We start from the raw sequence: 15,514 nt of genomic DNA on the forward strand, positions 1-15,514 counted from the left end.
CCAATAGGGCACTTGCGGCAACAAAGTTATCATTTATATCTATTAGTAATAGTAATAGTAATAGTAATAGTAATATATAATGGCATTAGTATGTGGCACTAATGGTGAAAAATGACAAAAGGGGAAACATATGGTTCGAGATGGCACAAATGATGACAACTTTATTTCTTTAACCTTAATGAAACTGTCAAAGAAGCCAAGAGAAAGGTAGAGAGTGAAGTGGGCCCATTGGGTGGGTTATCGCGCCAATCGGGGGCGTGGTGAAAGTGGATTTGCGAAACCACTATAGGCCTAATCAACACGCAATCACCGCCTGTAAAAGCAAATAGTTTAGATCATCAAGGATCAGGACATATACGTGAACATACGCATATATAGGTATACAAATGTAAAATATGAGGGATCTAGAGATAGAATGATATACGTATGTCTTATGGTTACATCGGTGCCGATGACTGTGCATCTACGCAAAAACAAACATTAGACTATCAAGTACAAAAATTCATATAATATCCAAAATCTGAATTCGGTTCATTACAAATACCTGCAGATTCATTGTGATCAAAACTGTATGACCAATCAACATGTTATAAAAAATGGGTTGATCTTCAGTCTCCCTGCATCATAAATCAGAAGCTTCATTAACAAAAAAATAACATAAACGAAGATAGATGCGGGACGAAACAACTTAATTTAACAACACTTACAATGGAATACCGTCCACCATCAGTAAAGAAGCAATGTGTCCGACAAGAATCAAACGAAGAACTGGGTTTACAGTTGAAACCCTGATGTAGGTTTACCAATGGTGAGAGGCAGCCAAGACGCTGATAATATATTAGAATGATAAGAATGAGAGAAGATTTTAAGGTTGCGATGATATGCTCCTTAGCTAGAGTTATTTATAATGGTGGGATTTTGCATTTTACTCCCCTCTTTAGTCTATGCAATCTTTTCAATTAATGCACAATATTAATTCTTATACCATTTTATGTTTTCTTATGTTTTTTTCGTATCATACATATGATTATGAGATTTGCATTTAACCACTTCGCCGGGGCAAAAGTTTGTTTTCAACTCACTTAGCAATTATAACATGTATGATAGATGGAGATATGGACACTACTCTAGAAACGACCAAATATGCAAGAAGAAAAACCCACGACATGATTTCTAATATTCATCATAGTTAGTTTTAATTTCCATATATCCCATAAGAAAACGAACTATTTCTTAGATTCCTCATAGTTAGCTTTCATTTTGATCTGGGACTCAAGTTTCACGCTTTCATGTCCGTAGTGGGGGCACTAAAGATTCGATAGATTTTGATCCGGTACTCAAGTTTCACGCTTTCATGTCCGTAGTGATCAGGGCACTAAAGATTCGATAGATTTTCACTTTGTTTAGATTTTGAGGTACGTTTTATTTAGATTTCAAGCGGCATAATCAAGACATTATTGCAAAAAACCTAATAACATTAAATTTGAAGTACGTTGTGGAAAACGAGTGGTGTGTCTTTACATTGTACTCATTAGTTTTTGAAGAGTTTGAGAAGTAGACATAATGTATGTCAAACCTATTAGTGAAAAAGAAAAAGGAAAATACCATCTGCTTTGTCTAAATGTATCTAACACATTGATTACTTGAGTTAAGACAAAGAAAATGTTCCCAACCTCAATTTGACCAAGATCAACACCCCTCAACAATCAAACTTAAGCTTCAATAAAATTCATACTTCTTAAAACTGATTCCCTCATTTAAAAGACCATAGCTTCAATCAAACTAATACTTTATAAAAAGAAAAAAAAACCTATTTTAGAGGCCTACATAAACAATGATAAATCATGGGCTAAAAAATACTTGAGTCACAATCTATAGATAAATGTTAATTGAGTCATAAGTTGAAAACAAATTAATTTATGAGCGAATTAGGCCTAACATATCGTGCTTTAGTCCAATTAGAATAGTATCTCAACACGTATCCTACAAACCTAATATTGAAATTGACTAACATATTTTATAAAGAACTAACATAATTAAACTTACATACATGATACACCTAACAAAATGCAAAACTGGTTATCTTTGTTTTTGAAGTAATACAATTAAAGTCTTTTTGGTATATGGCAATGAAATGTAGATGGAAAGGAATGGAATAGATGAGGGAATCGAAAGTTGGATCTACATTGAATCTCACCTAAATCTTCCCATATATCCTCTTGAGGAAAGGTTTGATTCCAACCCGTGATTTGAACAGGAGTATGCCATGCTTATGTGTCTTGGATGATCCACATCTCAGGACCAGGCTCCTATGAGCATATTGAACTATCCATGTGGTTGATAGCCCTTATAACCCGGATACATCCATGCAATTATCAGGTAGGCTCCACCCATTGAGCTTATAGCATGTCGTGTGATCCCCAACAGGCCCAAAAGCGAGAGAAACTCCATCTCCTCTTTCCTTCTTTCAACCCCATGACACCACACAGGCAGCAATCCAGCATGGGGACGTAAAAAAGGGATCTGTAACATCCCCAAAATTTTGATCTAAATTTGACAACTTAAGAAAGTTGAGGGATCATAAATAATCTCAAGATAAGTAATGAGAAAATATTAAATAAGGAAATATAAGAAAAATAAGGAAAATAAAAATATTTCCTAAGTTAAAGTTTACTTACATGAAAGAAATTTCATCTCACATTGGAAGATGTAAGAAAGTGGAAGCATTCCACTAAGGTATAAATAAGAAATGTAAATCCCATCCCACATAGAAAGTGGTAAAGAAATGAAAGCTCTTTATAAAGAGATTTTCCATAGTAATATTCTTTTATGAATATCATGCATCAAGTAGTCCTACCGGAGGGTGCGTAGCATCCGACGTGCACTTTGCACTTTGCACTCTCGCATCGCCGCGAGCCGCTTAAGAGCCGCCTTAGTATTTTTGGACAACGAGAGCTAGACCCCGATGTGACAAGCTACCAAAAGACGAGGGACTAAAACTGAAAAATCATATACAGCGAACCATCGCGCTACGCGATGAGTCCAAGGAGACGGCCATCGCGTACCGCGATGGGCCGTGATGAGTCAGCAACACGTGTCGCACTCCGGCGACACGTGGAAACACACCAGGACACGTGGCAGAACCTGTCAGACCACGTGGCGACACGTGTCAGAATGGTACCCGTCGCGGTACGCGACGGTGTTGAAAAAGGTGTCCCATCGCGGTACCGCGACGGTGTTGAAAAAGGTGCCCATCGCGTACCGCGATGGGACACAAAAATGGCTATAAAAGGGGAGGGATCCGGCTCATTTCACACACACCACAACCACTCTCTCTCTAGAAAATTACTCTCTCTACCTCGGTTTGCGTGCCGAACATCGTTTTGCATGCCACCGACTCAACAAATTACACATCGTAATCCGTGCCATAAACATGGTGTTTTCCTCGAAGTGTGTGCCACTCAAGAAACCCGACATTCCGTCTCGAAGTACGTGCACGACCCGGCAACCGAACACTGCCTCGATTTGCGTGCCAAGAAGAGTTGATCAAGAACGCCTCGATAAACGTGCATAGAGTAGAAGTGATGCCCGTATAAACTTAGGATATCTGACTCCGAATACCCGTGCGAGTTAAGGAGTTCTGCCTAAGTTATTATTATATTATAAATGGCTCAGACTATAGTCGGAGATATAGCCGAACCTTGATTATGATTTAGTATTATATAACTTTTCTTAAGTAAAGGTTATAGTCAAAATAATATTTCTTCATGACTAAGAAATATTTATAACAAAAGATTATAATTGAATTAATGTTTCTTCTTGAGAAAGAAACTCAGTATAAACGTTTCTTCTTGAAGAAGAAACGTAGCATATGATTGGTAAATAAAGAAAGAGACTAAAGGTCCAAAATGTTTTATAAATGATTTTATCAAGGTTAACACTATACAAAAACAGACTAGAGGTCTGAAGCTAAATCGATGATCTAGTTATTTATACAAAATGTTATTCTCGTACTATAGGTCCGAGGTAACAAAGCAAGAAGAATAATCAGAAAACAGGAATCAGTAAAAGAAACTGATTATAAACAGAAAAGGTGTATACGCCCCAAACCTTTTATAATGAGTCTGAATGGTTTAAAACTTTGTGTACAATAATAAGAAACGGACACTCTGATTAAGAGTATACATGTGTCTGGATCCAAACATACATGGTGACTCGGCATTTCCCCGAGGCCATGCATATCATCAACATGCCTCTGAAGGTCTACGGGACTGTTCAGAAAAATGATATTGTGTATATAATTAATTGTACATGGTACTTAGGGTAGTCTTATCCCAATTTAGTTTGGTGCCTAATGATAGTCACAAAGGTATTATTGTTGGTTTCACAAAGGTATTGAAAAGAGATTTTAGAGTCAGCGTTATTCACCAGCTTTGTGCTGACGTATTTTCCCCCCATGTTACAGGGAACAAGAAAGGTTAGACAAGCAAGAAGGAATAAAAAGATTGGAGTATAGTCATTAGATGCTATCTGATGGCTCAGATATTTTATTTGAAAATATTATAAAAGAGTTATGTTTAATAAAGAATTGTATTTGAAATATCAAGCGAGTATTTAAACCCAAGTTTTCAATAATAAGTTTTCAATATGATTTTATTAAAGACTTCCGCTGAAATAAAACCCGCAAACTCTGATAAATTACAAAAGTGATACCAACTTGTAGTCACACGCCTAGGCCCTAAAGTGCGATGTGACAGGATCCTATCAACTTGTTCCTACCTGAGATATAAGCTCATGAATTTGATCTTACTCCACTTTTAGAAAACGAAAGAACACTTTCATCTTTAAGAATGTGAAGTAGTGTTAAACAAAAATATATTCTTAATGAATAAAAAAAAAAGAATTTTAAATTCAAGCAGGCATTGCTTTTTGGATTAATGCACTTTTCTACATCCAACTATGAACTCACATAAATTTGATAATAAATCCTATATTCTCAGTATTCATATCTCATTCTAGTAAATACTAATAAACATATGTGAGACGAAGCATCATCTATAATATATATAAACGAAAACATAAAAATCCTACGTGTCGCGATGTGGTCGTTCCCTCTTTGTTTGGAGTCACCAGATTTGCTTGATTTTAAAATAGAGGCTTCTCATTCATTTGACCCAAATTCATGGATATGGGTCTTACCAAACCCAGATATTCCTTAAACGGGTTATAATATCTCATTAAATTAAAAATTATTCTCACCAAATTATTAATATAAAAATCCTATAAAATAGAATATACTAAAAATTAATATCTTATTTATTTTAAAAAAGATATATATATATTATTTAAATTAAAAACCAATTTCATAGTAAAAAAAATAAATGGTTCTTGGGTCTCATCAAACCATACGTTTATTATTAACTTTCATACATATTATTTATAATTAAAAAACCAATTTTATAGTAAAATAAATAAACGGGTCTTGAGTCTCATCAAAATCATATAGCTTTTAAATTGGGTTATAACATTTCATTTATTTGTGAAACAATTTATCACCAAACCATAAGTATATTATTAACTTTCATACAATAAAAAATATAAATTCAAAAAATCAATAAATATTCTAACAAACGATATTAAACACCCCACGAAATACAGGGGATAAAAACTAGTATAAATATAATTAACTTTTGGGTTTTCAAGTATTTAGTAAATGGATTGTGAAAGACTTGATCTTGTATTTTATTTTCAAGGTAGTGCCGAATTAGTGGAAGATAACAAGAACTTGCTGCGTGTGATGACGATATCTCTAAATGAAAATATATGCGTCTTTAGATTATGTAAATCAAATATTTGAACACAGGCCACAACCACAATAATTGGTTAAACTTATATTGTTTATTAGACAACAAACATATACAACTATTTATATATAAAACAAATATACAATTTGTTTTCTTCCCGAATTAGCCCTAGCTAAGGCATGACCACGGGTTCATCTAGTGCACTCTCTATTTTTATACTATGTCTTCTAGATCTTCATCTCCATCGTTTCTCAAATCCATCTTCACCACATTCTTGATTGGCTCGCTGATAAGCCATCCAGGTGAGCCCACTTCACTCTCTAAAATATCCCTCCACTTCTTTAACACTTTCAAGGAGGTCTTGAAACTTTGGTGGGCCATCCAAAAGCTTGACATGCTGGTTGTATAAGGGCGCATCCTAATACAATTTGCACTAGCCGTTTCTGATGGCGCAGGTTATGTTATCGAGCGATGAGCCACCTACTAAAACCATTGCAGGTCCTAGCAGGTGTATAGGAGGCGTGAGCCTGTGATGGGAACTGGTGGGGCCAGGGTTCAGGTTTCTGAAATGGCCCTAGCTAGCAGAACCACGGGTTGTTGGTTCTTCTAGCAGGCTCCAAGGCCATATCAGGAGCGTGGACCCTCACCCCACCAACGTGCCACCACAGGTTCATGAATCCTATGCTGAAATCGTGCGACCTGCACGCATCTGTGCAAATACAAACAGAAGACTAATTAATTTATCTATCAAGTACAAAAATTCATACAACACCAAAAATCTGAATTCGTTACAAAACAATTACCTTCTATGAAAAATCAACATGTTGTGGAAGTTAATTAACAAGGGTTCTTCTGTCCCACTGCATGGATCATATATCAGAAGCTTCATCACCATAAAAGATGTAGGTTTACATATGGTGACAGGCAACCACGGTGTTGATGATATATAAGCTAGAGATAATAAGAATGAATGAAGAATGGTTGGGATTATATGCTTATTAGCTAGGGTTATTTATAATGGTGAGATTTTGCATTTTACCCCCCTCTTTAGTCTTATGTAATCTTTTCATTTAATGCACAATATTAATTCTAGTATCATTTCATGTAATCTTTCTAATTAATGCACATGTAATCTTTTCAAATTAATGCACAATATTCTAGTCTTATTTTGTGTTTTTTACGATTTTTCTTATTATATTTTATATCATGAGATTTTGCATTTTAACCACTTAGCCTGGACAACTAACATAGCAAGAAAAAAAATGCACGACGCGATTTCTAATTATATTCTTCATAGATAATTTTATTGAAATACACTCAAGATTCGTGCTTTTATAATTCCTAGAGACGGGAATAAAGATTCCATAGAGCTTCGCTTTTGTTTTGATTTTGAGGGGCCTAATGAAGATGTTATTGTGAAAACACGGGGGTAAAGGATTATATTTACATACCAGTGACAACCACTTCTCCCGAGCAATTGTTTTTAACTCATTTAGTAATTAATGTGTGATTTGTTGGGTGTTTATATAACATATGTCGGGTACGTAGAGATAGGGACATTGTATATACTCTATAACAATTACCATCCTATAAGAACACACATAATTTCTTAGGTTCTTCATAGTTAGCTTTCATTTAGATCCGGCACTCAAGTTTCGTGCTTTCATCTTCATAGTGAGATCTCACATATTTTCGCTTTTGTTTAGATTTTAAGGTACGTTTTATATAGATTTCAAGGGGCATAATCAAGTTGCTATTGCGACAAATCTACTAGCGTTTAATTGGAGTCCATTGCGAAAAAAGAGCGATGTCTTTATGGTGTACGCGTGAAGTCTTTAAATAGTTTGAGAAGGAGACATAATGTATGTCAAATAAACTTATTTCCTCTTTAAAAAAATACCTATTAATGAACAAATATTATACTCTATAAAAGAAACGTAAAATAGCATCTACTTTTTCTGATTGTATTTGATATTATTATCTATGAAGTTAGACAAATATCATTTAAAAGTCGTATGTGTATCATTATATCAGGCAGTAACTACAATCACAGTTACTACATTAATTACTCGTAATGATTGAACTTGTAATGTTTCTTTGCACCCCAAAAATTTAATGATATCTAAAACTAAGGAACAGTTGTAATCAAGTTAAACTACAGTGTTTAATTCTTGTTAAACTTTTTATATTGATATACAGGTAATGAATGGGTATAATGGTATGGTTGTTACTCGGATTCGTGTACAACCAGGCTTCAGTTGTCGCTTGAACCACATCAATCATGAGAGTTTCTTCTACTAGGTTTTAAATACTGTTATACAGTTGAACGTTTATGAATAATGGCATTAGTATGTAGCACTAATGGTGAAAAATGACAAAGGGGAAACATGTGGTTCGAGATGGCATAAATGATTACAACTTTATTTCTTTAAACTTAATGATATGCATCTTTTAATGAAAGAGAAAACAATGGTTACTTTCATAACTAAATAACTTTATTGAAATTGACTAATATATTTATATTCTATAAAGAGGTAATAGAATTAAATATACATACCTGATACACCTTACAAATTGCAAAACTGATTATCTTTGTTTTGGAAGTAATACAACTAAGTGTGTTCGGTATAGGATACTGAAATGAACAGGGAATGAAATGTACGAGGGATAAAATAAATCATTAACATTTTTCATCTTGTTTGATTAACCTATGAAAATGAAAGAATCATTACTTAACGTTGTTTGACAAACACAAAAGATATGAGTGAAACACAAATGATAAAAATACATTTGCTTCAAAATACAGAAAATTTATCAAAATAAAAAAAAAGCAACAATGACGACCATCAAGTGGTGGCGGTGAGGGTGGTGTGGTGGTATATGATAATTAACAAGTGTCTTATTATGTGACAAATTATCATTCACTTGTTGAAAATGTCATGAAGACCAAAAACCGTAAACACGGAAAATGTCACGAGTTTATAATTATTATTCTTATTATTTTAAAAGAAAAACAAAACTATAATAATAACAATAATAATAATAATTTAAGAAAAGTATGAGAAAGTGAAATATAATCAACACAAGTAGACGGAAAAAGATTCCGCCGTGAGATCACCGTCAACCACCACCACCACCACCAAATACTAACCCTAACACACCGTCAAGATCTATTCGACCGGATGGACGAATTCGGTTCATTAGCCAAGGATTTCGGATTCCGGCCGCAAGGCAAATCCGCTCCGATGAAATCCAGCGGCGGAGATCGCCGGACGTCACCGTTATCTACCGACGGAAACGATATGTTTTACGACGTATTCGGCGGTCCACCGAAATACACCAAAACGACGTCGTCGATGTCGGAATTCGATTACGATTCAATTTTCAAAGCCAATAATAATAATAATAGTTCACCGGTGTATGATAAACCGCTTTATGATGATGATGTATTTGATAATATGCCAGGGGTGATGAATAATAATAATAATAGTAAATCAGATAATATTTTTAATTCTCCGCCTAAACAGAGTGATCAGTTTGATGATTTGTTTGGGGATTTCGGGCGAACGGAGAAGGCGGAACCGAACCGGCATCGGAGTGATAAGAGTTCAGAAGGTTTTGATGATTTGATTCCTGGATTTGGAAGTAGTAGTCCTGCATCCAATAGCAGGTATATTTTTTAAGCAGAATTATTTGTTACTAATATTGTTGTTAGTTTTGAGATTGCATAAGTCAAATTAGTGAATTGCTCTTTATTTTCCATAAGGTTTGCTGCATATAGTGATTATAATAACCTTTGAATTACATTTTCACATATGATTCAATGCCGTATTACGTTATTCATTTACGCATTGCAATAGTAGTTTGTATTTTGTATTTTGTATTTCGTATCAACTTAAATTAATGGTATATATTGGGCTAATTTAATTGTGCTATTCTGCAATGTTATAAAACTCATCTTCTGTCTGTCTTAATCAATTTCCATGTATGGAGTCAAATTGTGACTATCTGAGTATAATTCTGTATTGTGTTTATGTATTCCATCGCACGCGTTCTTGTGTTTTACCTTTGGGAATATACTCATATTGTTAACTGATCCATACTTTATGTTAATCACTGGCCTTGGTTTTGAATCCAACTTATTAACTTAGGTTCTCACTAAGTCACTATTGTAATAGTGAGAATATTAAGCATGTTTTACCCAATCTTGTGCATGTAACAACTGCAAAAGATCAAGTATGTCCACATAACCATTCCCAAGCATGGAAATATTTTATAGGACTTCCGAATTTGGAACAAATGCAACAGTTGACACCAAGCCCTAACGTGATGCGAGAAATCATGGAACTGCCTCTTGTTTATAATCTATTAACATGACAAGGTTTCTTGCTATGTGTCTGATGATGGGCTGCCATGCTGTCATTTGAGTCACTATCTGAAACCTCAGAGTTTGCTTGAAAATGGGTTCCTTGGTTTTGAAACTAACAAACTGTTAATTATCCCAACCATTATGGATGATTTATATTGTGTAATTTGATTTGAATTAAAAAAAAAGTGCTGTAATTGATAAATTTTGTTCTTGTATGTAACCGAGAAACATAATGAATATGCATAGCATAGTCAAGTTATCTTTTTATCAATTCTTAACATTTATTGTCCTTTCTTTAATAGATGGAATTCAGACCCAAGTCCTACATCAACTAGCAACACGCAGGAAAAACCAAATGCAGTGGATGATCCGTTTGTGGTTCTAGAATCTACACCAACCCCTGATTCTTCATCCCAGAGTTTTTTCACAGATCCACTAGAACAGTTCAACAACATTGGTAAATCCAAAAGCACAAAATCTGGAGTTACATCACCAAGTGGGGATGTGTTTGCTGACATGGACCCCCTTAACACCTTCGATAAATCACCACCTGCATCTTTAAAGGAAACGCAAAAACACAACAGAAAAAAGGGCCCGAGTCAGACCCATTCAGAGGAAGGATCCAGTGTGGGCAGTGCACGAAGTCCTGTTAGTCGAGAGCCATTTGACGAGTATTCTTTTGGATTCTCTGAAAGTCAACCACAGAAGATGCCTTTTGACCATTTTCAAGAATCTCATCAAACGTCACATACTGGTACAAGTTCTAATGTTTACACATCTCCCAAATCGGAAGAGCATGTGCCGCGTGAAGATGACATATGGCTCACTGTATCAGAGATTCTTCTATTCACACAAATTACTCGGGGCCCGCCACCTTCAAGACCACCGCCTCCAATACCAGCACGTGCTTCAACTACCAGAACATTTGATAATGATTTCTCGTCATCATCATTTTCTACTAAATATGCAAATCCTCCTAGAAGTAAAGAACCTGTGCATGATGAAGAGATAACACATGACGGGCTGGAAAGAGAAAGAGCAGAGGAAGAGAGAGAGAAAATTAAGGAAATTGAAAGGGAGAAAGCAAGACAAGCTGTAGAGAAGGCTAACCGTGAAGCACGTGAACGATCAGCCAACGAAGCCCGTCTGAAGGCCGAACGGGCTGCTGTTCAGAGAGTTCAAACCGAGGCCCGTGAACGAGCTGCTGTTGAGGCTAGAGAAAGAGCAGAACGGGCAGCCGCCGAGCGGGCGGCTGCAGAAAAGGCGGCTGCTGACAAGGCTGCAGCAGAGGCTAAGGAGAAAGAAACACGTGAGAAAAAGAAGGCTGCGGTTGCAAAGGCACAAGCAGAGGCAAGGCGTAGAGCCGAGCGTGCTGCTGTAGAAAGGGTGACTGCTGAGGCTAGGGAAAGAGCCGCTGCTGAAGCTCGTGAGCGGGCGGCGGCAGCGGCCGCCACTGCTGCCAAGGTGTATCAACAAAGAAATGATGATGACCTTGATTCCTTTTTTAGCATGGGGTCCCAACCTAACACTGTGCCAAAAGCTAGGACAAGTTCGAATGTGAGTAATTTTAACAGGTTTACTTATAAATGTATCAATTTGGGTTTTTTTTATTATCGTAAATGCGTTAACTGGGTAGAGTTAAACAAAATTAGCTAAAAGGGGGAAAAGGATCAAATGGCTTGGACGGTTGAAACTTGAAAGTCACCCATAGTCTAATTTCTATACACATGACCTTGTAAATTGTTTTATTAAAATATTCAGAACATTAATGTGACAATCTCGTTTTTGTAATCTTGATTGCAACATTCCTTATCCATGTTCTCTTTTAGTGGATGAAAATGCTAGTGGGTCCTTTTGGGTCGCGGTTTTGGGCTCAAACTTATCGCGTTTGTTTTGGTTTTTTTGGTGTTTGGTTTGGGTTCAGTTCGGTTTTGGTTTTACTGTTTGGGCTTAAAAATTGTGGGTGCAAATATTTTTGTTAATTAAAGATTAGTTGATTATTACACATTTACACATGTGGTCTAGGGTATGTGGGTTACACTATTTAATTACATTCTTATAAATTGTTTTACATTTAAACTAAAATGAAAAATGAAAATCCATTAATTCAGTTCGATTCGGTTTTATCGGTTAAATTTACATGCAAAACTAATGCTGAACCAAAAAGTCAGTTCTTTTCAAAACATAAAACCAAACCGCCGGTTTTTGTTTGGTTTCAGTTATTTTGGTTTTTACGGTTTCGTGCACACCCCTAGTTTCAACCTGTTATCCAGCCCTGCCCATTTTATAATCTCTATTTTCTGTATTTTAATAATATTTAGTGACCGTCTATTTGTTAATGGTTATCTTCTCTACCTTATCTCAAATGTAGGACTCTGCAACCGATCCACTATCGCAAGACAGACGAGGGCACCAAGGGGCCCACCGGACTTCTAGTAGTGCAGTTCCTTCCAATGTGAAGAAAGCATCTTCCTCCGTTAATTTTGTTGACGATCTTAGCTCAATATTTGGAGGTATATTTATATTAATATTTTTTTAAAAATAATCCTATGATTTCTTCATCATGTTTAGTGCTAACACTATTATTCCAAAAGCCGGCATGCCAGCTGGCGAGTTCCAAGATGTTGAAGGGGAAACTGAGGAAAGACGAAGAGCTAGGTTGGAAAGACAACAACGTACTCAAGAGCGTGCAGTATGTGATTTTGAACAAATATTGTCGCAATTTCTTTTTCATTTCATAATCTGAAGTGTATAGTTTTTGTACATTATTTTTGATGTTGAGATTTTTAATCATAGGCTAAAGCACTGGCTGAAAAGAATCAGCGGGATCTGCAAGTTCAGAAGGAACAGGAAGAAAGACATGTGAGCATTAAATATGATTACAATATTACAATAATGGGATAATTTCATATATCCACTTCATAACTAGCATAATACCATATTTACTCAACAAAAAATCATATCATTAAATATACCCATTTTCATATTCATGACATTTATACCATTTTCTTAAACTTGCATAATATTCAAGTTTTTAGGGTCTAGGTTATGTAAGTAAAGTGTAAGGAGAATGGTATATTAGTCAACATTATAAATTGGATAAATATGAAATTGAAGTTTTTTCAAAAAGGTATGTTTGATATTAATTTTTTTGGTTGTAAATCTTTATATTATGCAAGTTTTTAGGGTTGTTTATTTGCCCTACAAATATACAATATAATCTAAGTTTTTGGTTAAAGTGATTTAGTACGTTCTATGCATTAAAATACCCTTCGGGCTACTTTCAACCTATTTCCTTTTCAACAAATATATTTTCTTTGCTCGTTTATTTTATATTCTGTCTGACCTTTATGTTTCCATGTCAGAGGATTTCCGCAACTTTGGATGTCGAAATCAAACGTTGGGCTTCTGGAAAGGAAGGAAATCTGCGTGCAATGCTATCAACACTACAATACGTATGCCACACCATCTCTTTCTTAGCATTTTGTTTAATATAACGTTTTCAGATCCCCTATTAGCTATGTAACAGTTGACACCATAATTATCTTTTGCATAGTTAATAGTATTGAAATAATATAATTGTTATTTTCAGGTTCTTTGGCCCGGATGCGGTTGGCAGCCCGTTGCATTGACTGATTTAATAACCGGTGCAAATGTGAAAAGGGTATATAGAAAGGCTACTTTGTGTATTCATCCGGACAAAGTGCAACAAAAAGGCGCTAATCTTCAACAGAAATACGTAGCCGAGAAGGTTTTCGACCTCCTTAAGGTACTCATTTATATTTTCATTCGGTTATTTTGGCCCTAAAAATATAATCATAATTACATGTATTGTTGTTCCAAACAACCACATTTGACAAAAGTTTGCATATTGTGCTTGATTAATAGGAAGCTTGGAACAAGTTTAATTCAGAGGAGCTCTTTTAAATGTTGTTAGCGTGTTGATTTTGAGATAATTTTCTTGTATTTGAATTTTTGTTTTTTTCTTGTATAAATATTTTCTTTATATTCTATTCTTTTATTCATCAATGGTCACTTATATTTGTCTGTCTTTATCTTGTATCATTCATGGGGAGGGTTCTACGAACATTATTTTCAGGTACAAAAATAACAAATGAAATAAAGTTATTTTCTCAAATATAAAAAAAAATATAATAAAATAAAATATAAGAAAATTGTTGAAATGCAATGTTCATTCATCGGTATATAAACAAATTTCTTTTATTTACAGAACCTTCACTTGTGTAAATCATGCGTAGCTATACTTCGTACACAAGGTATACATGTATATTTAAACGTTTAAAATGAAAAGGAAAGAAACATAAAAAAGTAAAATGATTTTTCTACATGCATAACATAGACAATTGTATGTAAGATGTGAAAACTTAAGAAATACTAACAATTGATAGGGAAAAAAAATAAACGATTTAGGTTTTTTTTCTTCTTGCAATAATTTAGTTATATGTAATGAACTGCTTTTTATCATTCTAATCGTTTTAACTCCTACAAATAGGTCATTGGATTTTATAGTAGTTTCTTGGGTAGTGATTGATACAATGATGGTATGGTACTGTATGGCATTGGAAATGAAAGTAACATTACGATATAATCTCATAACTAATTATTTTGGTGTATGGCTCACCACTCATATACTGTTAAAAGGTGTGTTAAACGAATCAAGTTGAGCCTGATATCGACTAAGCTCAAGCCTGGCTTGTTGCTTTAGGAGAGCTTGGATATGGCTTGTTTCACTTGAACTCGTTTAAGCTAGGCCATATTCCAGCTTTTAGCGAACCAATTCAAAGTAGCTTATGAGTAATATGGCCCATATACACCACCTAATCACCAACACGAGGCCAAATTAATTTTCCTTATCAACTTATATTACTTATTGTGTTTGAACTTCTGTGTATCACTTACTATCATTAATTGTTATAGATGGCTATATTTAAAGAGAAGTTCTAAAATTTAATGTTATTCAATCTATAGCGTATGGTATAGGGAAAATGGAGACGGTGGGTGATGTATGCATTCAAACACAAAATTCATTATGGTTGGTGTATATACTTGTCACCAATGTTTCTATAACTGCACGGTCATTGAACCGATTATCTTTACAAGGCAACTAGGTTTCAAAAACCAGATGACGCCATAAATGATATAGAAAATATATCTATGCTTTAAGTATACTAATTCATGATCTTGGTTACGGCGTTAAGTTTTAACTCTATAAATATAAATAAAACCTAACAAAGTCGATAAATGTCTTTAAAAGTTTAAACCATAAAAACAAAAGTAGAACCAAACCATCAGTAACGGTTTGTTTTTAAAATTTAATTGT

At 34.8% G+C, this 15,514-nt stretch overlaps 1 protein-coding gene across 1 annotated transcript; it reads left to right on the top strand.

Annotated features, from left to right (window-relative positions):
* Positions 1-8,859: 8,859 nt before the first annotated feature.
* Positions 8,860-14,107, top strand: LOC143614302 (uncharacterized). Its single transcript, XM_077087782.1, has 8 exons — positions 8,860-9,474; positions 10,476-11,730; positions 12,545-12,686; positions 12,768-12,865; positions 12,970-13,035; positions 13,539-13,628; positions 13,766-13,942; positions 14,062-14,107. Exons 1-8 carry the CDS (start codon positions 8,987-8,989, stop codon positions 14,098-14,100), a joined length of 2,355 nt encoding a protein of 784 aa, XP_076943897.1. The 5' UTR covers positions 8,860-8,986; the 3' UTR covers positions 14,101-14,107.
* The last annotated feature ends 1,407 nt before the right edge of the window (positions 14,108-15,514 follow it).

This window comes from Bidens hawaiensis, unplaced genomic scaffold, assembly GCF_021521415.1.
Source record: "Bidens hawaiensis isolate Kalapana, Puna unplaced genomic scaffold, B.hawaiensis_p1.1 tig00039571_1, whole genome shotgun sequence".
NCBI classification, from domain to species: domain Eukaryota; kingdom Viridiplantae; phylum Streptophyta; class Magnoliopsida; order Asterales; family Asteraceae; genus Bidens; species Bidens hawaiensis.

Coding starts and splice junctions, on each gene's coding strand:
- LOC143614302 (XM_077087782.1), top strand. CDS start 8,987: ATGGACGAATTCGGTTCATTAGCCAAGGATTTCGGATTCCGGCCGCAA. Junction 11,731..12,544: donor AAGCTAGGACAAGTTCGAAT/GTGAGTAATTTT, acceptor TCTCAAATGTAG/GACTCTGCAACCGATCCACT. Junction 12,687..12,767: donor TCTTAGCTCAATATTTGGAG/GTATATTTATAT, acceptor TTATTCCAAAAG/CCGGCATGCCAGCTGGCGAG.